At 37.3% G+C, this 27,500-nt stretch overlaps 1 protein-coding gene across 2 annotated transcripts in view; it reads left to right on the top strand.

Annotated features, from left to right (window-relative positions):
• Nucleotides 1-27,500, top strand: part of LOC136832072 (abnormal cell migration protein 10-like) — an 891,193-nt gene that overhangs the window by 223,469 nt on the left and 640,224 nt on the right. The window contains exon 1 of one of the 2 annotated variants that reach the window (XM_067092686.1): nt 24,707-25,476. The exons of the other annotated variant lie outside the window; for it this stretch is intronic. Within the exon in view, the coding sequence (XP_066948787.1) occupies nt 25,325-25,476 (152 nt within the window). The 5' untranslated portion in view covers nt 24,707-25,324. Of the gene's footprint in view, nt 1-24,706; nt 25,477-27,500 lie in introns of those variants that run through there. 2 annotated transcript variants of the gene reach the window in all.

Here is a 27,500-nt window from a genome sequence, read left to right on the forward strand (position 1 = left end):
TTGCCTGAAATGACAACGATGATTATTATTATTGTTCGTGTGGGTAGAGATGGGAAGCCGAGATTCATTTTGCAAATAATTGGCTCGGAAATAGATTTCAGCTTATTGGGTTGGGTGGGGGAAAAATTCCACGCGCCCGAATGTTTTGCAGCAAGAACTGTTTTTTATTTTATTTTTTTTTCTTTTTTGTCGCCCTGTTGTTGTTTGCGTTCGTCCGTCGATTAGGCTCATTAACTTGCATTAGGGATTATTCCTTTTCCATGCACAGGACCCTAACCCATCTTCTCTCTCTCCCCTCCCCAGCTACGCTAAATTCGTTTAGGATACGAGTGATTCTGTTTTATACGAAAATTAACAGTAGTTTTAATTTTGCTTCGTTGCTGGGGTAGTGGTTGGCTGATTGGAGTTTCCGTATGGTAGAGGTTTTTGTATTTGTTTTTTGATTTTTTTTTATTTTAGAGGTATTGAAGTAATATTTGAAATTTTTTTTTTTAGATTTTATATTCTTTTATGTTAATGAATCCTTCACAGAAGTATTAATTTGGTAACAGATTAATGGTATGTGGTGAACTCATTGTTTTATACTTGTAGGCGGCTTAGTGATGTTCACTAGGTGTGCATTATCTGTGTGGTTTTCGAGCTTTTAAATGTCGTTTACTGCCCGTATCCCTCTCTGTACAGTACCTTCTTTTGCATGTTGCTTAACTTATATGTATTCTCTCTCTCTTTCTCTCTCTCTCTCTCTCTCTCTCTCACAGCGATGCTGAAGTAAGAAGCTATGGAATAAAACAATTATGTGACAAGCTTTCGCTCTCTCTCTCTCTCTCTCTCTCTCTCTCTCTCTCTCTCTCTCTCTCTCTCTCTCTCTCTCTCTCTGATATGCTGAAGTAAGGGGTCTTCGGAATAAAATAATGAACCTCTCAATAGCTTTTTACGTTACATTATACACCATTCATTTGGAAGTCGAATGACATATTTTTGATCCTGGAACTTTTAAAGGTAAGATGTATTTCTCTCTCTCTCTCTCTCTCTCTCTCTCTCTCTCTCTCTCTCTCTCTCTCTCTCTCTCTCTCTCTGTGACACGCCGCCAACAGATTAGCATCAGCTGTAGTGATTTGACTGCATCGTCATCATCATTATTTTAGAAATCGTTGTCATGAAGGTCTTGCTTGTAATATAGTACCAGGGTAAATTAACCCACATTTTATTCTGTTCGAGCACAACCTTAAGTGAAGAGACCTGACAGCTGATGCTGCCAAACTTTTGTAGTTTAATTTTTTTTTTTTTCAAGAGCAATTTCGTAGATCGAAGAATCCTGAGAATGTTGTCAGGAACTGGTTTCCTTTTGTTTAGGCTTGAATTTTTGGAAGGGCATTTGCATGTTATGTGTAAGGACCGGTAAACAAGATTGGTTTTGCTTTTAATGCATCTTTTGTTGTTCTGAATTTTTGCTTAGTTGTATTCGGTGTTGTTGCGGTAGCTGGTTAGGTTCATATTATTGATGTTTTTCTTTTTATCGTTTTATACTATTATTATATTGTTGTTGTTCAAAAGGTGAACCCTATTCAGGTGGAACAAGTCCACAGGAGCCATTGACTTGAAATTCAAGCTTCCAAAGTTTATCATTCGAAAGAGGTAACAGAAAGTAAAAATGGGAAATAGAGGAATCTTTAGCGTTAGTGTTATTATCAATTTTTTACTTTCGAAAATACTTATGAGTACTTTCATTGTGAATATGTAACTTCCTTGATGATTTACTAATATGGTAATTGGCAGTATATCTTTTAATTATTTTTGGGAGTTACTGAGTAATTTGTTTTCTTTGGTTGAAGAATTCAGTGACTTAATTTTGTGCTTGACATTCTTTATAAATTTTTAAACTGATAATAATCCATTTTTACATATATTTTCCATAGATAAATTTTCCAGAAAAAAAGATCACAAATTAATGAATCGAATGTTAGTTTTCCCTGTTTGAGGTTCTCCTTGAACAGCATGATTGCAGAAGTATGCTTGATTTTCGCTGTTTTCATCATACGAATTATTACGCATTTATCTCTTTGGAAGAAGCTCAAACAACATACGATTTATTACCATAACCTTCCAGTAAAAAAAGAGCATTTTCCATTTTGTTAATGTGAAGTACTCATCCTTCAGTGGAGCACCTTTTGTATTGTGAAGCTGTTTTATTTTGTAATAATAATAATAATAATAATAATAATAATAATAATAATAATAATAATAATAATAATAATAATAATAATAAACAACGAAAGAAGAATATCTTTCCATGCCATTTGGAAATTTTTTATACCAGAACATAATAAGAAGAATAGAGAAGGCTCTGTACAAGGTTAATGTCATTGAAACATTAACTGTTTTCAGTAACACTGCCCTAAAAGAGGGCTTCTGTCATAATAATAATAATCATCATCATCATCATCATCATCATCATATTGAAAACTGACTCAAATCTGATCTGAAATTGAGTAAGATAATGTACGCTTTTGTTTACTCGTATGGTAATAATAATAATAATAATAATAATAATAATAATAATAATAATAATAATAATAATAATAATAATAATGAAAACTTACTCAAACCTGATTTGAAGTTGAATAAGACAAATGTACACTTTTGTTTCATCGTATAATAATAATAATAATAATAATAATAATAATAATAATAATAATAATAATAATAATAATAATAATAATTATATTACTGAAAACTAATTGGAACCTAATTTAAACCTGCATATGATAAATACACTTTCTTCGTTTCCTCTAAGAGCATCGTATATCCCTTGCAAATGCAATCCACCGGTGGAAGACATTGCAAGCATATACCATATTTGAGCAAGAACGATAAACACACATTTATCCACGACAAGTCCACACTTACTAGAATCGTTCGGGTCCCACACACGTCTGGATATCCATTTTGATCTTTGTGTTTGCGATGGAAGAAAATCATTTCTGGTCGAAGTGGCTCGCAGCTGTTTATATCATTTCAGTGTTCAGGAATTATTCTCTCTAGGATGATTGTTGCGTTAATCGAGAGAGAGAGAGAGAGAGAGAGAGAGAGAGAGAGAGAGAGAGAGAGAGAGAGAGAGAGAGAGAGAGAGAGAGATTGGCAGTGATTTGTCTTGATGCAGTTTTAAAATGTGTATAGTGTGTGTGCGTGTGTGTGTAGGTTTATGTGTATCAAGATACTTAGTGTTATGTGTTTTGTGTAGGTGTATCTGTTTGGGTGTATAGTACCGGTTAACCTCTCAGGTATATTATTTTAACTTCTTATCCCGTGTGTCGTAATTTTGTGTATTGTGTTGTTTCTGCATTGTTTATCTCTGTACATGGCCCAGAGCTGAAGTAAAGGATATTATTATTATTGTTGTTATTATTGTTATTATTATGATTATTATTATTATGCTGATGCGATATCTCTGAATGGTAGAATGGGCTTAGTTTGGTAGTGTTTTGCTGGTGGAAGTTTTTTTTCCAAATGTATAGAATATTTTTAACTTTTATGGGTTTTGGCAACGTTTTTATATTTCGTGTTGTATGCTGAAATTATGTAATCATATTTTAGTATTATATTGTTATCGAAGGAGGATTCATTGGCAGATCTGCATATTTCATAACAGTTTTCGTATCTACACCTGTACAACCCTTCCAATTATTACTATTATTATTATTATTATTATTATTATTATTATTATTATTATTTCGTTGAAAAGAATGGCACTCTGTATGCCGTTCTTTTGAACGAAGTTTGCCTTTAATGAGGTCTTCTTCCAAGATGTTGTTATTATTATTATTATTATTATTATTATTATTATTATTATTATTATTATTATTATTATTACTATTATTATTATTATTATTATAGCTGCATCAATTGCATTCAATTTATAAAGAGAGCTTTCTCTATAATTTCTGATCACTGATTTTTCAGGGTTACTGTATTATTATTATTATTATTATTATTATTATTATTATTATTATTATTATTATTATTATTATTCTGTTGAAAAAGAATGTCACTCTGTATGCTGTTCTGTTCAAGATTTTATTATTAAGTGTCTTATTAAGATTTTATTATTATTATTATTATTATTATTATTATTATTATTATTATTATTATTATTATTATTATTATTATTATTATTATTATTATTCCAGCAAAAGTTTCAGTAATAGTATGAAGAGTAGCGGTAAAATTGTCTTAATCATACCTTTACCCTTATGCAATTTTAGGAACAGAGCCTAATAGAACAAATCCACAAGATCTTCTTGCAAAATCTTGAAGGAATCATACGAATGAAAGAGCTAGCATGGGCTCAAGAGATGTGGAGGTTTTTTAGGGAGGGGGGCGGTTGGGGGGGTCATTGGAACGTGTCAAGGTCACCCACATCCGAATGTGTGTATGCATGGATGTCCCTCCTAAGTTTTGGATGAATTGGCCGTGTCATGATGTCAGCCTCAGGGTGTCAGCCAGAATGACGTTGACCAGATTGATGCTGACAGGGTTGCAATTTGTTGTTTGGTTTTCGGGGGGAATCCCTACTGAGAGAGAGAGAGAGAGAGAGAGAGAGAGAGAGAGAGAGAGAGAGAGAGCGCAACTGTCTTCATAGGAAACACCCGATGACAGTAACACGTTCAGTACGATGGGAAAAGCTTGCTCTGGTCACTGCCTGCTCTGGTCACTGCCTGGGTGGGTGACCGCCCAGAAATGTAGCCAGACAACGTCGTCACATTTGTCTTTAGGACACCCAGTCGGATAGGGCTTGGGGCCAGCAACCTCATCCTGGTTTATGAATGCTTGGAAACGGGCCACCTTCTGAGATGAAAAAATGCGAACGTTATCTCTCTCTCTCTCTCTCTCTCTCTCTCTCTCTCTCTCTCTATATATATATATATATATATATATATATATATATATATATATATATATATATATATGTGTGTGTGTGTGTATATATATGTATGTATATGTATATATATACAGTATATATATATATATATATATATATATATATATATATATATATATATATATATATATATATATATGTGTGTGTGTGTGTGTGTGTGTGTGTGTATGAAATAAAGGGGAAGCCAACAAGAGAGAGAGAAAGAGGGGAAGGGGAAAAGCTGACCCTCAACCGATCTTCCCCTCAGTGCCGAGCGCCGTGACTCATCAGCCTCGTCATCCTCCTGTCTGGGATGGAGGTTGACCTTTGGGCCTCGTTCCTCTGACTGCCAAATTGTTTAACGGGTCGTTGGAGTCCCTCAATGAAGGACGCTTTCGTAGGAAGTGGGTTTATGATGTGTACTTTGTTTATTCCTCTTCTGTTTGTTTATACATCAGTTTTCATGTCATTTTTCTTCTGCCCCTCCTTCTGTTTTTCCCTTTTTTTCTTCTGTGGGTATTTTATTCCTTGGAAGCTTAGTTGCTAGTTAATGATCTCGATCTTTTTCCATATTTTATTTTTATTCCCTCATATTTATTTTTCTGTAACTTTCTCCTTTAACTTGTCTTTCCCTACATGTTGATTAGAGCCCTCTTGGTTTTATATATAAGTCAGTTGACTCTGTCCATGAAAGTTTTCAGCTGAAGATTGAAAGAAAGAAAGGAAGAACGAAAGAAGAGAGAATCCACAATGAAAATAATAATAGTAATTAGAGATACCAACCCCATACACATAAAATACTGGAGGATGAAACTTAATATAATTTGGCACACCCACTTGCATATGATATGATCTAAAACCAGCAACCAAAATATACGTAGTGTAAAGCAAGAAAGTATCTATTGTCGTATTTAATCATTTATTTAATACGTCGTAATGCCCATAATCGTTACGATGGTAGTTGGCATAAACAATCAAAAATGTTATCATTGGAGGCTATAGATCTTTCGTCTGGATGTCCCTCCAAACTCTTCTAAAACCTTGCTGGTTTTTTAACAATAAAAGAGATTAAAAAAAAAATACTCGTTAGTTTTGTATGTGTGTGTGTACTACGCGAAGCGCAGTGGAAGTCTATACTGCATATGAAGGCGTAGGTTCGTACCTAGGAAAAATACAATTTTATTTTTAATTTATTTTTGTATGTGTGCATACTTAACTGTCAGTAGGTAACCAACTGTAACATAAATTCTCTCTCTCTCTCTCTCTCTCTCTCTCTCTCTCTCTCTCTCTCTCTCTCTCTCTCTCTCTCTCTCTCTCTCTCTCTCTCTCAAATACGTTTTATCTGGCAGAGTACACTAACGCATCTATTATAAGCTCTAGCATATCTAATAGAGCGTTTAATAAAAAAGAAGAAATAAGTATCGTAAAAATAGGCGTTATTTCTTTTCCAAAAAACTTCCCTAACATATTCAGGATAGGCTATGTTATATATTTTAACATGGCGTACTTATAATAAAATTCCTTCCCGCCTGGATACTTTAATAAAGGTGTCGTCCACTTTCTCCTGTCATATGCTCCCCCTCCCTCGTCTCCCCTTCCTTCCCCTCGTAGGATACTAGAGGGGAATCCTGGAGGAGAGAGGCAGTCTGGGTACGAACGCGGGGAGAGTATAATAATACGTTATATATCCCTATCATTAATTAAGTAAATGGCCGGTGGACTCGGACGCTGAGTCCTGGCAATTGATGTTGTTCCTGCTACTGCTTTAGCAATATTGATTTGCAACCTTCCCCCCCTCTCTCTCTCTCTCTCTCTCTCTCTCTCTCTCTCTCTCTCTCTCTCTCTCTCTCTCTCTCTCTGGTCGGTGTGTTGGTCTTTTACGTTTCTTGGGCATGGGGAGATTATTATTATTATTATTATTATTATTATTATTATTATTATTATTATTATTATTATTATTATTATTGCTGCTAAAATGTTAACAGTGTCTTGATTAAATTGTTGTTATTTAAAAATCCATAACTGTAGAATATTATTATTATTATTATTATTATTATTATTATTATTATTCAGAGTGACCGAACATTCAAATGAAAGTAATGTAAAGCAGCCTTCCCCAGGACATAATACAGCCCTTATATAAAGAAGAGAGAGAGAGAGAGAGAAGAGAGAGAGAGAGAGAGAGAGAGAGAGAGAGAGAGAGAGAGAGAGAGAGAGAACCAGGAAGAAACTGACCGCAACAGAGTGAAAGTACCAGAAAAAAAAAAGCAAAACAAAGTGGATGAAATTCCTTTCAGAATTCCAGTCAGCATATCCTTCTAAAAGCAACGGCAGGAACGCACGCAGAGGGAGGAAGAGAATTGCCTGACGATAGTCTGGTTCAGGAGGCCTTGTTATGCCAAAGGCAGGGAAAAAAAAGAAAATGATGGGAATTGCCAAGACCACAGAGCAATTAGCGCTCTACCAGAGGCTTTTAAGAGCTTCCCTAGAGTACCTGCTCAAATGTGTGCCTTTCTGTGTGTGTGTGTGTGTGTGTGCCTTTCTGTGTATGTGTGTGTGTGTGTGAGAGAGAGAGAGAGAGAGAGAGAGAGAGAGAGAGAGGTCTGTTACGCAACATTGAAAGAAAATGAATAAGTACAAGAAGAGAACCTGAATTATGTCTGTAACGTCTAGATGAAAATAGAAATGAAATGGATTGAGAGAGAGAGAGAGAGAGAGAGAGAGAGAGAGAGAATTGGGGGAGGTCTGGTACACAACATTGAAATGGAATGAATTATAGTACAAAGAAGAGTACCCAAACTTTATGTCTATAATGTCTAAATGAAAATAGAAGTGAATTGAGAGAGAGAGAGAGAGAGAGAGAGAGAGAGAGAGAGAGAGAGAGAGAGAGTTTGTTAGAATTAGAATGAATAAGTACAAATCTCCCACCAGAATTATGTTTGTTTATATGCAATAAAAATAGATTAAACTGTACGCTTTATCGCTTTATCAATTTTGAAAAAAAATACGTAAAACTTGTCAAAACAATTCTTCAAATTTGTCAAGCGTACGCGAGGAAGACAAAGCCATGTAGAAAGTTTGTGTTGACATGGGAGTTCATTTATTACGGTCTCTGACGTAGAAGCAGAGCCGTCTGAAAGATGAATGAGAAAAGAGAAGAGAACGGTATACTTAGATAGATGTTGTGTATTTATTTGGGTTCTCGCTGATTGAGGGCTCACCCAAGCACCCTTTTGCTTTCTTTGGGTTTTGTTTGGTAATGTTTGTTTACGTTGTCTGTTTGATTGTGGTTGCTAGGCTTTTCTGTTTTTGTTTCATCCCTTGTTGTTACTGGTTTAATGTAAGGGAAAGTTAATGCATGATGGTTATATGTTTTACATAGGGTATCGTACACTTGAATATATTCCTTACTCACTCAATGCATTCTCTCTCTCTCTCTCTCTCTCTCTCTCTCTCTCTCTCTCTCTCTCTCTCTCTCTCTCTCTCATTGATGAGTATACATACATACATATACAGTATATATATATGTGTGTGTATATGTGCATGTGCCTGTATGTGTGTTAGTGGAGGTGCATGCATTGTTTTATTATTAGGAATGAATTGTCCTCTTACACGTACTGAATAGCGTGCCTTATTCATCATTAGTAGTACGCATTATTGACGTCTTATTTCTTCTTCTTCTTCTTCCTCCTCCTCCTCCTCCTCCTCCTCCTCCTCCTCCTCCTCCTCCTCCTCCTCCTCCTCCCCGGGAGGTGGGACAGGGCCCCTGCGTCAGGTAATTTCGGCACGGCGTCTCAGCTGATAACTTTTCCCTCCCCCTGTGCGTGTACCCTCTGGCTCTAGGAAGTTTTTTTTTTTTATTAATAAAAAGTTGGGTAGAAGACCGAGCTGGGTGTACTCGCTCTGCTTTCTGCTTGTTTATTAAAACAATAAACTGCCGTTCCGCTCTGAGTTCATGTGCGAATAGGGTGTCGGGGTACACGGGCGAAGATCATATAGGAAGTTGGGCTCGGAAGGTAGGAAGGTAGCGGTTAATAGGTACCTGGCTGGTTTTAGTTTTTTTTTAATTTTAGGTTTCTTTTTGTTCCTTTTTTCAAGCGACATTTGTATGCGTTAGGTTTATTATAATGAAAGAATAGGTGCTTTCTTCTTTGTTATTGATTATATAATTTTTTGTTTTCCACAACCATAGTACTGATTTCTTTTTAATTTTTCATTTTAGGTTCATTTTTATTTTTTTTTCAAGGGAGGTTTTCATGTATTAGGTTATACTTATGGAAGAGTAGACGTATACCTCTTAGCTATTGGTTAATATTTTTTGTTTTTGTTTTTTATAATCGTAGTTCTGATTTCTTTCTTTTTCATTTTAGTTTCCTTTTGTTCTTATTTTCCCGGCGAAGTATTTTTTATTAGGTTTGAAATAAGTAAAAAATTAATTCTTTCTTGTTTGTTATAGGTTAAATTGTTTTCGTTTTCCGCAGTGCTTGTCATAATATGAATTTCCTTGTGGTTACACGGAAGCAGTGCCACTCATGAAGCAGTGTGACGAAGGTGTGATTCATTTTATTTTTATCTGGTGATGCGTCAATTGCTCAAGAGTTTCCGCATGATAAAACGTACAACGATGTCCTGGTGACAGACAGCTTTTCTCCAAAGACCTTCAACTGATAAGAATTTATCGATGGCTGTACTGCTGTTTTATCTAACTGGGCCATGGTGTTATTTTCTCTCAAGAGCCCCCGTAGGGGGTTAGTGCCGTCAGTGCACCTCAAGGGGTGCACTGTAGGCATTACTAAAGGTTCTTTGCAGCGTCCCTTCGGCCCCGAGTTGCAGCCCCTTTCATTCCTTTTACTGTACCTCCTTTCATATTATCTTTCTTCCATCTTGCTATCCACCCTCTCCTAACAATTATTCAGAGTGCAACTGCGAGGTTTTCCTCCTGTTACACCTTTTAAAACCTACCTACTCTCAATTTCCTTTCCAGCGCTGAATGACCTTATAGGTCCCAGTGCTTGTGCTTTGGCCTAAACTTTATATTCGATTTCCATTGCTATTTCAAGTTGTTGATAAACGTGGAATTCACAATAATGTCAAGTTAGGAAATGTTGGATTTTAGTGCATAAATCGAACTTGAACTCCGAAAAAAGTTTTCTGACCTCTCAAGGGTGTTTGTTGCAGGTGAGTACGTCCTAGTGATCAGCTTAATGATTAACTTGGAATCGCAAGCGTTGTTCTGTCAAAAGACGATAAATGGAAAGTACAGAAACTGGGTTGAAATTTTGAGGAACCTTATTTAATGTGTGAAACTGAATTTGATTTAGAGTGTTATATTCTAACTAACTTTGTGTGAATAAATTTGGTATTGCCACAACCCTAAAACGATTCACCTTGTACTTTAATACTTGATTAATTTTTTATCTACTTATTTATTAATTTGTTAATTTATCTTCTTTTTGTATTTCTTACTATCTTCTGTAATTTCTTTCAATTGAACACCATATTCTTTTGCAGCGTGAACTTCAAGTCAATGGCCCCTGTAGGCCTGTTCCATATGAATAGAGTTCATCTCCTGAATAATAATAATAATAATAATAATAATAATAATAATAATAATAATAATAATAAAACTAAGCTTGGTTAGTAACCTCAAATTTTTTTACGTTGTTTGCGTGACCGAATTCTGCCATACCGCAGTACGTAAACAATATTCCCATCGAGCGACATTTGCTGAATTCCATTTTAATAACCATTTATTAGTATCATTCATATTTAGTGATGAACCACTGTATTGGAGCCTTCTAAGTCTTCCTAGCTGTGCTTTTCAAAGTCCCGGTGTAAGGAGACTCGTCGTCAGGACGCTTATCTATAAGTCGTTCTGTTAATGACTTACGGCCTATGTGCCAGTCCGCCCTTTGCGTCAGTCCTTCTATATAGTCACCGGTAAGCGGTCTCGACAAACAATTTCGGGGGCTGTGGCCCCTGAAGGGTCAAGCAAAGCGCTGCTTAAATTAAGCCGCTTTCAGCCGGAGGCCGTTCGTTCGTCGGGCCAATTGGGAAGGGATAAGGAGGAGGGGGAGGAGGAGGTGGAGGTGCAGGAGTAACATAGTGCAAATGAATTGGAAGTGAATGGAAATGCCCAGGTTTCAATTGCATGGGGCTTACGGAGACAGTTCTCGAGTAAAGGGATTCCGTTGTAGCTTGAAACTCCGTTTCAGGTTTGATGGTTTATTAATTTAATATTGTCGATTCCTCATAAAGAATGCTGAGATTGTAGGCAAAGGAAATCGTATATATATATATATATATATATATATATATATATATATATATATATATATATATATATATATATATATATATATATATATATATACACACACACACACACACATACATACATATATATATATATATATATATATATGTATATATATATATATATGTATGTTCTTTGGGCATATTTTCTCTGCTATTCAATTTCCATTGAAGTCAATGGCACTATTTGTAGAATCTATCTTTTTATTTAGACTCTGAATAAACTGAATCAGTCTAAATGAAAAGATAGTCTCTTCAAATAATACCATTGACTTCAATGGAAATTGCATAGAAGAGAAAATATGACCATATGTATATGTGTGTGTGTGTTTTAACACCGAAACCCCGCGACAACTTCCCTTTTCATAGCGAAGGCCCGTAGGTGGGTTCTGTTTCTCAATTATGTAAATCGAACAGTGTTTATATTGTGCCTAACTACATAAACAAATATGTTGGGCCCTGTCGGCTGACCCTTTCTTCTGTGTTGAGTGGCGTTCTGAATACCTCTCTCTCTCTCTCTCTCTCTCTCTCTCTCTCTCTCTCTCTCTCTCTCTCTCTCTCTCTCTCTCTCTCTCAAATTCCTTGTGGGTTGGATGTAATCTGCCCATCTCAGGGAAGTAGTTGGCGTAATCCTCTTGTCCTTTGAGTGAAGGTTATTACGCTAATATAGCGTCTATCTCAAGTTGAGAGAGAGAGAGAGAGAGAGAGAGAGAGAGAGAGCAACTGAATGTCGTCCATCATCTACGAGGGGTTAATGGACGTGAAAGTGATGATCGGTTGATAAATATCAGCAACAGCATTGTCATCCGAGCCTCTCTCTCTCTCTCTCTCTCTCTCTCTCTCTCTCTCTCTCTCTCTCTCTCTCTCTCTCTCTCACACACACACAGTCCATTTATTTGGAATGTAAATTTTCTTGAAGTAGAATGTTTTAAAGAAAACCGTGGACCTTTTATGCTCTCTCTCTCTCTCTCTCTCTCTCTCTCTCTCTCTCTCTCTCTCTCTCTCTCTCTCTCTCTCTCTCTCTCACACGTAGTCCATGTATCTGGAATGTAGATTTTCTTGAAGTAGAATTTTGTAAAGAAAAAATGACCTTTTATGCTCTCTCTCTCTCTCTCTCTCTCTCTCTCTCTCTCTCTCTCTCTCTCTCTCTCTCTCTCTCTCTCTCTCTCTCTCTCCATGTATTTGGAATGTAGATTTTCTTGAAGTAGAATTTTGTAAAGAAAACACGTAACTTTTATGTATGAAATAAATCCTTGTTGCTTCATGTTATAATAATTCAAAATCTCCTGTAATTGTTATTATTTACATTGTTTGTATTGCGTCATACCTGTTGTTTTCAAATGTTTGTTACTCTCATCTGATTGCTCTTTGAACTCACAGTAATTTTTTCTTTATTTGATTATGATGTATTCACAGTCATGAATACGGGCATGGCCAAGTCATAGGTATCCTTGGCATTCTTTCTCTCGTCGGTGTTCCCTGGTTCTGTTGGTTTTCTGCAGAGGTGCGACACTGTTTTTCCTAATATCATTTGCATCCTCTCTCTCTCTCTCTCTCTCTCTCTCTCTCTCTCTCTCTCTCTCTCTCTCTCTCTCTCTCTCTAGGAGTTGCGCTGGTGAAAGTTGTAGAATTGCCCTGCCATTGATATTGAAATGAATATATATATATATATATATATATATATATATATATATATATATATATCTATATATATATATATATATATATATATATATATATATATATATATATATATATATATATATATTCATATACAATCAGTAAGCTACAAACGTCCTTTAATATCCAATTCGCTCTATCTCGAAATAATATATTTTCATATATATATATATATATGACTTCTTATCACATCACCGTAATTCATATACAATCAGTAAGCTACAAACGTCCTTTAATATCCAATTCGCTCTACCTCGGAAATAATATATTTTCATATATGTTACCGAAGGGGAATTTTTTAGTTGATAATAAGTTCGTCGTCCCGTGGGCTCGAACCAGCGAAGGACAAGAACTCAGACTATAGTGGACGCGGGAATTTTAGTTGATAATAAGTTCGTCGTCCCGTGGGCTCGAACCAGCGAAGGACAAGAACTCAGGACTACAGTGGCCAGCTGCCCGCTTTGGTTAAATGCGTCCACTGTAGTCCTGAGTTCTTGTCCTTCGCTGGTTCGAGCCCACGGGACGACGAACTTATTATCAACTAAAAAATTCCTCGGTAACATATATGAAAATATATTATTTCTGAGGTAGAGCGAATTGATATTAAAGGACGTTTAGAAGCATTGATTATATATATATATATATATATATATATATATATATATATATATATATATATATATATTACATATACATACATATATTCATATATATACATATATATATATATATATATACACATACATACATACATTCATATACATACATATATATGCATATATATATGTATGTATGTATATATGTATGTATAGACAGATAGAGAGAGAGAGAGAGAGAGAGAGAGAGAGAGAGAGAGAGAGAGACTGGGCGTTTGTAACCACGTAAGAATTCTATTAGATTTTGTATTGAGATTCCTATTACGCCATATTTCAGACCTACCCCTATTGTGGAACCGCCATTAGTGCGACCCTCAGCAGGAAACTCTCGGAGAGTGGAATGTATATTTTTGTAATGGCTTCGGAAATGAGGTTATGCGAACTCGCTTCCTCTCTGTTATTATTATTATTATTATTATTATTATTATTATTATTATTATTATTATTATTATTATTATTATTGTCGTTGTTGTTGCTGCTCTTGTTTTAATGTGTTGGGGTTAAGTCTGTCAGTGGAGTTGTGATATTTTCAATGTTGTCTTTTGGTAGATTTTACTGACAATTGGAGGGAACTTTTATGTTTTGATAATGTTATATTTTTGCGTATTTCTTTTTATCTCAATACTTTTAGTCGTATATCTTCTGATATATATATATATATATATATATATATATATATATATATATATATATGATTATATAGATATAAATTATAGACAACATATTTTTTAAATTTTTGTCATCGATTTCGTCCTGTCTTTGTTCTTGAGTAACTTTATAGACACACACACATAACATTTTTAGTTTTCTGTAAAAGAAAACTATTGAGATGGCTTTGTCTGCCCGTCCACACTTTTTCTGTCGGCCCTCAGATCTGAAAAACTACTGAGGCTAGAGGGCTGCAAATTGGTATGTTGACCATCCACCCTCCAATCATCAAACATAGCAAATTGCAGCCCTCTAGCCTCAGTAGTTTTTATTTTATTTAACGTTAAAGTTAGCCATGATCGTGCGTCTGGCGACGCTATAGGACAGGCCACCACCGGGCCGCGGCTCACACAGCATTTTACGCTGTACATGAAACTCGATTGCTCTTCGGCGTATTTTTCACTTGTTTCATATCATTCTTAAATTTACACACATTAATGCAAATGTTTACCTGTTTTAGTGTCATTGTTCCCAAAGAAACCTGGTTTAAGGCCACACGTCATCACTTCAGTTGCATTCTGCCCTACAAATATGATTTTATCTTCATGCACTCTTGGGAAGGTGAAATTTCATCGTGCTCTTGAATAATCATGTTTTTTTTTATTCCCATGTTAACTGTTTCATTGTCAACTTGCCCTGAACTGAATACGTGTTTATGCACTTTTTCACCTTTTTTGCGCTGTCACTTTGCTTTATCAAATCTCATTAAAAATCTGTCACACTGTCATTTTCGCTTATCTGTCTTATATTATTTCCTATTTTCTTTTAGCTGTGTCATGTTATTACGTGCTAAGGGCGGCTCTTAATTTCATTTTTGTTCTCAGATTGATGTGGCTTCACATTAGCACTGTCATTTTTTAATGTTACTGCATGTATTCTTCTCTTAGTTTATAAGTCTGTCTCTATCGCTTAAAGCCAGTACCCACTTTAAGTAAGTTATTTAAATATTTCCCGATAGAAATTCCCGCTGTTAAAAGCGGGAATAAATGTACATCATTTTTATTTACTTGTCTGTCACAGGCTAAAGAAGGTGAACATACTTTCACACACGATAAAGAGAAAGGCAACCGGATCTCTCTCTCTCTCTCTCTCTCTCTCTCTCTCTCTCTCTCTCTCTTGAGTTTTCTTTTATCTTGCAAGAAACGTACTTTGATCATCCTTGGTGGGATATCCTTGAGCTGACTGCTCTCTCTCTCTCTCTCTCTCTCTCTCTCTCTCTCTCTCTCTCTCTCTCTCTCTCTCTCTCCACCCTTACTCCCAGTTCTCAAGAGTCTATGGTGTAGTAGTGGTCGGTCATATCTTGGCAAGTCTTGAAGAGCCGTTTCGTATGTATGAGATAAAGAGGAGGCGGGAAGATATGCCTTGTATTTTGGTCATCTTGGAATTCGGATTAGGAAGCCGAGGCACTTTGTTAAGTTAGGCTGGTTGGCTCTTGTCTGGGTCTGGGATGTGTACCAACTTCTATAATCTTTTGGTCATATCAAGTATTTCCGTAGTTATTTTATTCCATTTTTGCTTATTACCTGATGTATTTTCATATGGCGATTTATTTCAGAATGTGTGTTAGATTGACTGAAAGGTTGAGATTTCTTCAGTCAAATTGCTGATTGATTGATCGTCATTCAGTTTGACTGTTCATTGATTGATGGGTAATTGAGTAGGGTGACTGATTGAATATTTTAATCCATCGTCGTACATGGCGTGTGATTGATTGTCGTCTAAGTAGCAGCATACTTAGGTCTGCTTGCTAAATTGGTTTGTAATTCGTCACATGATTAGAAACGTGAAGCAAATGAAAGAACCGCTTTTGTGGTTTTAGTTGAACCGTTATATGTTTTTTTTTTTTTTATGGCGAAGAGACCGTGATGGGCATCTTGTTATTTAAATGAAACTATACCCCGACAATTCCTTCCATTAAATATTTAACTATTTCCCAGGACCGGTAGTAGAGAAGGGGTGTATAAATGTAATAATTCTGAGAAATATATGGGTACATTTTTATATATGAGTAAAATTCCTCCGAATGTTTGTTTTCCCGACACAGTAGGTATTTACACAAATAAAGATATGCATTTATACTCACCTGTTACCTGGCAACACTGAATGACCTGGTCTACATATTCCGGTGAATTTGGCAACACTGTGATCCACTCCAGCTTACTTGGCAACACTGGGCGCGGCGCTCGGGACGTCTGGAAAAGGTCCTTCCCCCACTTCCACTCCATTTTTGAAGAGGCCTCGAAGCGGTGATCGGAACAAAAGCGTCCTGTAACACAAATGACGCAAATGAATGACAAATAAAAGATCTTTCGGTCTTTCTTATGTAACATAAACGGGTTCTCTTTAACGGCGAATACAAACGGGAATGGGTCTCTTCTCAGACCCGGCCTTTTGTCGCGCATGCGCACTATTATGTATTGCCTGTCGTACGGTTTTAATACGGTTCTGTTTCAGATGGGCTTTGTTAGAGATAGAGAAAATGTTCGTGTGTGTGTGTGTTCTGTGTTTTGAATAAGACTATCACTTAGTCTTTTGTTTTTAATAGAGGAGAGAGGTATTTGTCTGTGTATATATGTGTACATGTTAGTGATGTTTATTTTTAGAAATGTTTCAAACGGGCTATTGTTAGGACTAGGGATATATAATGTTTGCGGGTCCAAATTGGTGTTATTACACGTAACTGTATCCTATTATAGGAATATATATATATATATATATATATATATATATATATATATATATATATATATATATATATATATCGGAAGGAGACTGAGATTGGGGAAAAGGATGTGGATGTCGAGGAAACATGGGGTATGATCAAAAAGAGAGGTGAAGCAAAATTGAGGAGTGAGATGCATTTTGTTAGTGATGAAGATTTTTAATTAGCAAGAACTAAGTACTTGAGTTTGGATTCAGAAGTTAAAAGACTAACTAAGAGAGATAAAAGATCTGTTAATGAAAAGGTTGTGAACACTGAAAAATTAATTAATAAAAATGATGGTCAGAGTCAAAGGATAGCATGTAAAGCAATTGAAGAGCTGAGTGGCAGTGCTGGTAAGCGTAAGGATATACCAGTCAGGGGATATGGAAGGTAATTTATTGACCAAAAATGCTGAAATCAGAAATAGATGGAAAGAGCACTTTGAGACAGTTCTTAATAGACCAGTCCCTCCAGAAGAGGATATACTGCCTGGCCAGGAAGATTTAAATATTGATGAAGGTGAGATCAGGCTAGAAGTAGCAGTTAAGGCAATAAAACAGTTAAAGAATTATAAGGCACCAGGAGATGATGGTTTATTCCCGGAAATGTTTAAGGTGGAGGAGGATAGATTAGTATTTGTCTTGAATATATTATTCAATGAGATATGGGTGACAGGAACAATACCAGTAGGTTGGAAGAATGATGTGATCATTAAAGTTCCTTTGAGTAGGTGTGGTAATTGGAGGGGAATCACTTTGTCACCTGTAGCCTTGAAAATTTTTTGTAATGTTGAATAGGTTGGAGCCAGTGGTTGATGGTATTCTGAGGGATGAACAGGCTGGTTTTAGAAAGGGGCGAGGTTGCAGTGATCAGATCTTCATAGTTAGGAATTTAATGCAGCAAATAAATGAAATGAAAACTCCGTTGAGTCTGTTTTGTTGGTTTTGAAAAGGCCTTTGATAGTATTTCGAGAAGGACTATGGGAAAAATCACGAGGCATTATGGAATACCCGAAAAGTTTGTAACGGTTATCATGAACATGCATGAGGGCACATCTTGTAAGTGATGGTTGATGGGTGTTTGAGTGACCCATTTGAAGTCAAGTCTGGTGTTATTCAGGGTGGCATTCTGTCTCCTCTGTTGTTTGTATTGGTCATCGATTACGTTATGAGAAGGGTTAAAAGAGAAAATGTGAACTTCTTGACTTGGATTATGCTGATGATATGGTTTTGATCTGCGAGGTACCAGAAAAGATGCAGAGTGTGTTGATAGTCTAGTGAGTGAAGGTCGAAAGGTTGGTTTGGTTATTAATAGTGGAAAAACTGAAATCATGAATATGAATATTGAAAATGAACAGGATTGTTTAATTGAAGGTTTGGTTGTGAAGTAAGTGGATAAGTTTAAATATTGAGGTACTTATTTAGATAAGGATGGTTCTCTGAGCACAGAATTTATGGAAAGATTAAAGAAGGCTCATCAGGTAATGGGAATGCTTAGAAATATTTGGAGTCATAGCAGTTTTTCTGTGCATACGAAAATCAAAATTTGTAAGGTAATGGTTAGGAGTATTTTGATTTATGGGCATGAGTCATGGTACAGTACAGTGACTTCGGATAATAAATTCTTAGCATTTGAAAATAAGGCGCTCAGAAGAATATTAGGAATTAATTGGAGGGATAGGATATCAAATAACAGAATTAGAGAAGTAACTGGGGTGCAGCCGGTCGATGAAGTATGTTACATTCTCACGGTGGAAGTGGATAGGCCATGTGTATAGAAGACAGGGAATAGTACGAGATACGCCAGGGTGGGTTGCTCTTGGTAGAAGAGGTAGAGGTAGGCCAAAGGAGACATGGTTAAGGGCAATGAGGCGGGAAGCAGGAGACGAGATTTGGGAGATCTTGAGGAGTTAGCCCAGGACAGAATGTAGTGGCGTGAGTTCATAGAGGCACTATCCCCGTGGGTGCCACAGGAAACAATTGATATACTCGTGTATATATATATATATATATATATATATATATATATATATATATATATATATATATATATATATATATATATGTGTGTGTGTGTGTGTGTGTGTGTGTGTGTGTGTGTGTATGTACACACATTATTATTATAAAATCCACGTCAGAAGGTGAGTGAAAACCGGGACTTTGAACAAGTAACTTCATAGTTTATTCTACATTTGCAATTTCACAATACAAAAGAAGCTGACAGAGCCTTGTATACAAAAACAAAAGGGGGCCGGGATTACAGTTTGTTAATCTGGGCAGCATGTTCCTTGAACAAAAAAGACAGGGACAAAGGATCAAGGGATAATCCAGGCTGGAGATTAACATTACTGGTGGAAGTAGCATCAATAAACACAGTCTCAAGCAAATTCCTATTCCGATAGTCATTGCCCTTGTAGATTATCGCTGGCTTATCCCAGTTCATTGTATGGCCTGTCTTAAGCCAGTGATCCGCAATGCCATTATGTATGTATGTATGCTTATAGGCTACATATGCATGTTAGTCATGCGTGCTATATTTTGTATTATTACGAGTTAGGTAAACAATATTTAGTTTGGTTGCAAAAAGTCTATTATATGCTATAGAAATGTGCTTATTACTGTATTTTTTCCTTTTCACATACGCCCATTCGATTGGCTTTCGTCATCCATAAAAAAATGGAAATGTATGCACATACGTGCGTTCCCGTTTCATGGACATTGGCAGTGATGGACATTGCACTGGACGCCGGTAATTAGAGCTCCGATATTAGAGGTAAAAAACCCCCTTCGCTTAATTAAAGGCCCGAATTGGCTGAGTTTGGAGGAGTGATCGATCTGCTTTTGGAGAATTAATTTATTGATCCGCTCTGCGATCGCTCTTTGATGAGAGATGAAAAGGAAATGGGAATATTGGAGGATTATGTTTTGCCTCTTCGGAAGAATTCTACCCCCCTCTCTCTCTCTCTCTCTCTCTCTCTCTCTCTCTCTCTCTCTCTCTCTCTCTCTCTCTCTCTCTCTCTCTCTCTCTCCGGTCCTTCGATGTCCCTCGGTTGTCCCGGGATTCTAAAAGATCTTGTGCTTTTATTAAATTAATTCCGTTTCCAGCCATCTTATAAGACATGGTGACCTATCTTTGGAGAACATTCAGGACTTACTTTTCTTTTTTTTCTGTAAATCTTCACCCGGAAAACTCTTATTGATAGATTCAGCAGACTAAATCCAAGAGGAAAATCAGCCTGCAAAGAGAGAGAGAGAGAGAAGAAGAGAGAGAGAGAGAGAGAGAGAGAGAGAGACAAGTTGTTGGAAAATTTAGATAAATCAATATGAAGGAATAGAAAATAAAACTGATACACCTGAAATTCAGGAGACGTCAGCGGCAGCAGAGAGTAGGAATGAATTTGCTCCTCGCTTGGATATTTGGAGATCAGAAGATTCCTCCACAACTGCACTAGCAGACTATTACACATTTTAGTTGCAGCCAAGATGAAAATCCTAGCAAATTGAGCAGTATTCAGCCTGATGCTAGAAAACAAACGTAACCCGAATGCGATGGCAAGGTATGAGGGTGATTATGAGGTCTGTTGGACTCGGAGCAACCAACACAGACGTCACTTTGGGTACACTCAAAGAAAATTCCCATTGATTTGTTTACAAAGGAAATATTTATTGATGGCATTTCTTTGAGAAGCTGAGCTTTTTTGGTTTGGGAAAAAAAACTTTTTCATTTTTCCTTTTTTTTTTAAGTGGTTCTTAATTTTTCTTTTTTAAGTGGTTCGCAATTGTCACTTGATGAAAGCTGTCAGCATAGGAGATTTTGTTTTGGGGGAAACACCCACAATTTTCTTCTCCTTTTTGCTAAAGTAATCTTTCAGAAGAACTGCTGATTACATCTGTTCTTCTTGTTATATATTTCAATGATGAGGATGCTTGTTGTGGCCGAGTAGTCATATATTTATAATTTTTAATGGAAATTTTGATTGATGTTATTTGCACTTAGGGACTAACTATTCTTAGAAAATACTCTTGCCTACGTAGCACCTAAAACTTTGTTTTAATGTTAATTTTTATTTCGCTAGTACTCAACGCATGTGAAGTCCTTCATTGAAAGTATATGTTGTTTTAAGTCATATTTATTTCTTTCTTATAGTTACATGAAAATGTATTTATTTCATCATGTTTTACCAGTCAGTTAGACTTATTATTTTTATCCGTTCAGCTTGCGAAAGTCTGTCAACCTCAATATATTTAAACTGAGAACCTGTTAGTATCGTCAACGCGGTAATGCAAAGAGATTTTTTTCTTTCCATTTATAGACAATGTAACATAATACGGCCCTTTCATTACGTCAAGGTTGTGTGAGCGTGCACCCGCGCCTGCACGTTTCGTACTCCCTGACCACAAACATCTTTAGTTTCATTGTTAATTGATGTCTGATGGAAATGACAGTCGGAGGGAAATATTCATTCATTGATTCAATGTGGATGACCATTGTTTCTGCGACGCCATTTCACTGAATCAGTCAACCGTCAATCAGTTTTGCATTGATTATTTCTTTGTAATTGAGATTAGATTAAGTCGTGAGTTATTGTGCTTTTTTGATGTGTAATTGAGAGAGAGAGAGAGAGAGAGAGAGAGAGAGAGAGAGAGAGAGAGAGAGAGAGAGAGAGAGATGCTTAATCTTGAGAGAATGAAGGAGTGGGTGATTGACCCAGACATATCATCCCCAACACCACCACTGCTTATTCCAAGATGAATAGTAATCACTGTGTTGGATGGCTTCCGCCTTTTGTTTATCTTTCGCCCTTGAAGATGCTCCTTTAAACAGGGCATAGGTTTTTATCCTTAGAAAGTTAAAAAGGGTAATTATAAGGATAAATAGCTGGGATTAAGACCGACTTCAAAAAAATAAAGAGCCACTTCAAAAAAAGGGGAAATTAAGAACCACTTCAAAAAAAATTGAAAAATTTGCATCCATCAAAATTAAAAAAATTAAGAACCACTTAATAAAAGGAAAATTGAGAACCATTTTAAAAAATTTAGGAACTACTTCATAGAAAGGAAAATTAAGAACCAGTAAAAAAAGCAAAATTAAGAGCCACTTCAAAAAAGAAAAATTAAGAACCACTTCAAGAAAAAGAAAAATTAAAAAGTTTTAAAAAAGTGGAAAATTAAGAACCATTAAAAAATGAGGAAAATTAAGAATCACTTCAAGAAAAAGGAAAATTAAGGTTTTAAAAGATAGAAAATTAAGAGCCACTTAAAAAAGGGAAATTAAAAACCAGGTTATTCACAAAAAGGAACATTGAGAACCACTTCGAAAAAAGGGAAATTAAGAACCACTTAATAAAAAAAAGAGGAAAATTAAGAACCACTTGATAAAAAAAAGAGGAAAATTAAGAACCACTTGTAAAATAGGAAAATTAAGAACCACTTAAAAAAGGAGGAAAATTAAGAACCACTTCAAAACAGGGAAAATTAGGAACCACTTCAAAAAAAGGAAAATTAAGAACCCCGTCAAAAAAACCTGACTGCAAATTAGCATTACGATATCCTTGGACTGTTCCTACTTCATCTTGGCCTCTTCTCCACCTCCCCCCCCCAATTGCACCCCTGCACCCCAGCTTGACCTGAGAATAAAAGGGGAAAGGGTAGGGGTTGAGAGGGGGTTGGAGGTTGTGAAAGGAGGTGTGAGGGGTTGAGGAGGTTGGGGTGAGGGAGTGAAAATGATCCTCAAGTGGATATAAATATCACGTCTCTTTTTTTTTTCCAGCAACAGTTACAGATCTATATAGGCTACAGAGGGCCTTCTCACCTCGAGGGGAGGGGAGGGGAGGGGAAAGGAGGGAAAGGAAGAAGGAAAGAGAGAGAGAGAGAGAGAGAGAGAGAGAGAGAGAGAGAGAGAGAGGCCCCTCGACTAAGCATTGGAATGGCCACACCACCACAGTGTGATTGTGGTCGTCGGTCTTGTCGGTCGGTCGGGTGTCGGTCGGTCGGTCGGGAGGCAAGTTTACAGAAGGGCGGGTCTCTCTCTCTCTCTCTCTCTCTCTCTCCTTCCTCCTTCGTGAGCGGATAGTATCCAACTCTCCAGCCGTGATCGGTGGTCAGTGCGCGGGGCCTTCTCTGTGAAATAGTGATTTCGGCCGTCGAAAGTTTCCCTCTCTCTCTCTCTCTCTCTCTCTCTCTCTCTCTCTCTCTCTCTCTCTCTCTCTCTCTCTTTGTGTCATTTGTTGAAATCTGTCATAATTCTCTTCCCAGACGCCACACGTTTGTCATTTTAGGAAAGTTACCTGTAAGTCTCTCCACGAAAATCACTATAAACATCTTGAATCCCATCAGATTTTGCGATTGACTTCCTGTATTTCCATAAATTTACCTGGACTTCACTTCAAAGTGGCATGCACGAGTGTATGTTAATTGAGTCGCATTGATACAGATTTCGCGAAAAGGTCATTGTTATGTCTAGTGACTGACTGAACTTCATATTTATGTCTCTTCCTGATTGGTGGGAAATGGACTCCGCTTCGCGTAAACATGACCGCTAAGGTAGTCAGTCGTTTTGGTTCAGTGGTGACAAAGTGGTTTTTATTATGCTCGCAACAGGTGTAACAAGGTTCCCACGCTGGAAAAAAGAGGGTAAGAAGATGAATGTTTCCTCTTGGTGTTTGTTGTTGTTGTTATTATTATTAATTATTATTAATGAAACTTCGACAACCCCTCGAGAGGTCTTTGTGAATCTTTTGATATATCTGAAAAGAAAATGGCGTCTATTATTACTGAGCAATGAAAGATAACGGTATTTACAATACGTGGCACAAATATTGGCCACCAAAAGAGACAGAGAAGCGACCACCATTCATTCCTATGCTGGGTGGAGAGAGAAAATGGGGGGGGGGGAGGCAAGGACAAGGCATTGCCCTGAATCGAATGAATTCCGCAGGATGAAAGAAACATCCTCCAAGGACCCTTCAAATAACAGAAGGACTGTTCAAGCGCGAGAAATGATGCGCTTGCGCAACAGCGATCTGCCGGTTGTTTGCCATTGCACATGTTTGTGTATGTGTTGGTGTTAGTGTGTGTGTCTGTGTGTTTGTGTGGAATATGGGGAAAGGAGGAGGGGGAGAGGGGTTTTTGCGTGTCTGTTTAAGTACGAGAAGGAGGGTGGGGGGAAGGGAGACACTCAAGATGAGATACAGACTTAAGGACACCGGAGCATGTGGCTTCAATTATTATTCCTCTTCTCCCATAAACATTCTCATCCCGGGGCATCACCCGCCCGCCGCCCCTCGAACGGACCCGACTACGTACAATCGGGGGCGTGATCGAGGCGAAAGCGAAGTTGGGGAGTGGAATGTATACCGCGCGATCTTCACTCCTTTCGATTCACGAAGGCGAATCGCGTCGAAATTGGCGCGCGGCTTCCTGTCTCCCGTGCGTAAGGTGCGTGAGAATGCCGGGCGTGTGAAATGTTTCCAAGGTGGTTATTTGTGTTTGGGTCGCCCGAACTTTTTACCAAATGGATCCTAAGAATTCTGTTCTTTAAGGAATAAGGGGGTTTTGTGCCTTTAGTATAAAAAGGATTCTCTTCACGCGATAGCATTATTTGAGTTAAAAACTTAATTTTGTCATGTGCCTACGAAAAAAAGAAGGAAATGGACAGTGGAATGGTGTATTTGACTGATCTGTGTAATTTGTGAAGTATTTGATTATGAGTATATGATATGTCAGCATGAGAAACGAAATTGTTCGTGGTATAATGTTAATATAAATATATTCATATTTCGCTTCAGCAAAAGAAATAGTTTTCATGTGAAACGATGTGATGTGATTACGTATATTTTGTTCCAGTCAGGGAAAGGAATTTGCTAGTGAAAACAGTGTGGCAACTACGTTTTATATTTTCCTTTTTTAACAGTGAAAATATCACGACGGTGTTTATGTACGATTATGCTGGTGTAAGTAAAAATTCACACTTGGTAAGGTTATCCAGAGGAAGTGGGTTATTTCAGGATCTTGAAAACATCGCTTTACAATTTATCCCGTGAAAGCGCCGCTCCCTCTGTCCCGGAAAACGAGGGAGAATCAGTTCCGCTCCTTGGCTCTTTTGGATACGATGCTTGGGCACCAACCACCTGCGGCGGATAGAGGAGACGCAAGGTGTCGCTGTCATCTCACAGGCGCCCATTATTTTGCAGCGCTTACTTGCTTCCCCTCACGCCCATCGGATCGGCTTCCACCCGCCCCGCCCCTCCCGTAGGCGTCTTCTTCTGCGGGTGTCCTCCTGGTAAAAGATAGATCATTGTTCCCCACCCCCAAACCCTTTCCACATAAGTCGAATTTTGGAAAGATGAGGGCGCCGGGCGAGATGAGACGCCCCAGCATCCAGTTTTTGTGCCAGAGGTGCCAGAAGATCAAAAGGGCCGCCGGAGTTTACTGGTATTGCACGGCCAAGGTGGAGGACCTCTACGACGATGACACTGATCTGTCCTATAACTGCATGTAAGTGTCTTCTTTATTCTCTTTATGTATTTGTCTGTGATATTTCGCTTTTATTTATTTTTTTTTTTCACAAGTCACTTTTCGAAAGATTTTGGTGGTATTTAGTGGCAAAGTCTTACAGTTGTTATATTAAGGAACCTCTCTCTCTCTCTCTCTCTCTCTCTCTCTCTCTCTCTCTCTCTCTCTCTCTCTCTCTCTCTCTCTCTCTGCCTCTGGAATTTATATGGTCATTAGATTCCCCGTCTCATTGGCCTCCGAAACAAAAGAAGACTTCTGTAAATTGCTTTCTACCATAGTTCAAGTGGCAGGTCTTATACCTCACAATTTTTTTTTCCTGTCACTTTCTTAGTCTTGTTTCCATCAAGCAAGGGCTAGATTTCCAGTCGTCGTCCTCAAAAAAAAAAAAAAAAAAAAAAAAAAAAAAAAACACCAAGTTCCTTTACCTTTTCTTCGAAGAAACACAAATATTGTTGCTCCATGACATGCAGATTGCTCGCCTTCTCTTTTAGCACACGTTTCCTTCGTCATTTCCTTCGCCATTCATAATTTCCCATAATTAGAAACACGTTAGTGGACGCAACAGACCTGGGAAATTATTGCCCAATTTTTGCAGCCACAAGTTCCGGAAATGTATTTGCATTGTTGTTCTTGCCTCAACTTGCCTCTCTGTTATTGCACGTATGTTATTACACATGGCTGACAGTCAGTTTACATTTGAAATAATACTACAGAGACATTTGCTTCCACTTGAAAAATTTTCTGTATGTTGTAGACAATCATTTTTAGGTATTTATTTGGCATTTTCATTTCTTTCTTTCTTTCTATCTTTAAATCTTCAGTTGCAAACTCTTATGAATAGAGTCAACAGACTAAAAACCCAAGAGGGCTCCAGAGGGAAATCAGCCTGCAGAGAGAGAGAGAGAGAGAGAGAGAGAGAGAGAGAGAGAGAGAGAGAGAGAGAGAGACACAAGTAAAGGAAGAGGTGATAAATAAAGAAATACTAATGAAACCGATACACGTGAATTCAGGAGACGTCAGCAGCAGCAGCAGCAGAGAACAGGAATGAATTTGTTCCCTAGCAAACTGAGTAGCATCAAACCTGATACTACAAAACGACACATTGTTTGCAGCAGCAGCCTGCCTAGTGTTGCGAACAAAAACTAGGTCAGGTAGAGGGTGTTTGTCGTTGTACTACATTTTATGCAACAAACATGATGAACTCACATGACGTCTGATGCCGCACATCAATATTTAAGATGGCAAAACAAACTTGACTGATGACATAACGCAAATACCTTGCCCCAATATTTCATGTACGCTGTATTCCAGTTATGACTTTTTTATATATGACTCCCACGTTGGTATGCAAACAATAGATAACTGCCAAAATATACTGCATGATCTCTGAAAAATAAATGAGACTTGCAAGACAAGTGCGGTTACTTCTCTAATTGCTGATCACTCAACAAACTGAAATAAATTCTGATTTGGTCTTGAGGTTATCCAGCGTCATACTGATACACCATGATGAGGGAGTGTCCAAGGGTTTTGGAGCGACAAAATAAAAAGAAATCATATTTGTTTCCAAGATATGACATCGAATTATTGATTGGAAATATTCAACAGTTAGCTAGGAGTTTTATCTTGGCTACAAATAAAATGTGGAATAGTTTCCTTAGTGCAGTTGTGGAATCTTCTGATCTCCAAACGTTTAAACGAGGAACAGATTCATTCCTGTTCACTGCTGCTGCTGACGTCTCCTGAATTCAGGGTCTATCGGTTTTATTTTCTATTCCCTCACATTTATTTATTCATCACCTTTCCTTGTAACTTGTCTCTCTCTGCAGGCTGATTTCCCTTGGGTTTATAGACTGCTAGCTGTCCAAGAGGGATTGTCAGCTGAAGATTTAAAGAAAGAAACTAGAAAGATAGGGACCTTTTGGAGTTTTTCATGTCATAATGAGATATTGTAACAACTACAGTTGCTTCTCATCTCTCCTTTCATCCCCTGTTATTACCTAAGT

Source organism: Macrobrachium rosenbergii, chromosome 49 (genome assembly GCF_040412425.1).
Source record: "Macrobrachium rosenbergii isolate ZJJX-2024 chromosome 49, ASM4041242v1, whole genome shotgun sequence".
Taxonomy (NCBI): Eukaryota; Metazoa; Arthropoda; class Malacostraca; order Decapoda; family Palaemonidae; genus Macrobrachium; species Macrobrachium rosenbergii.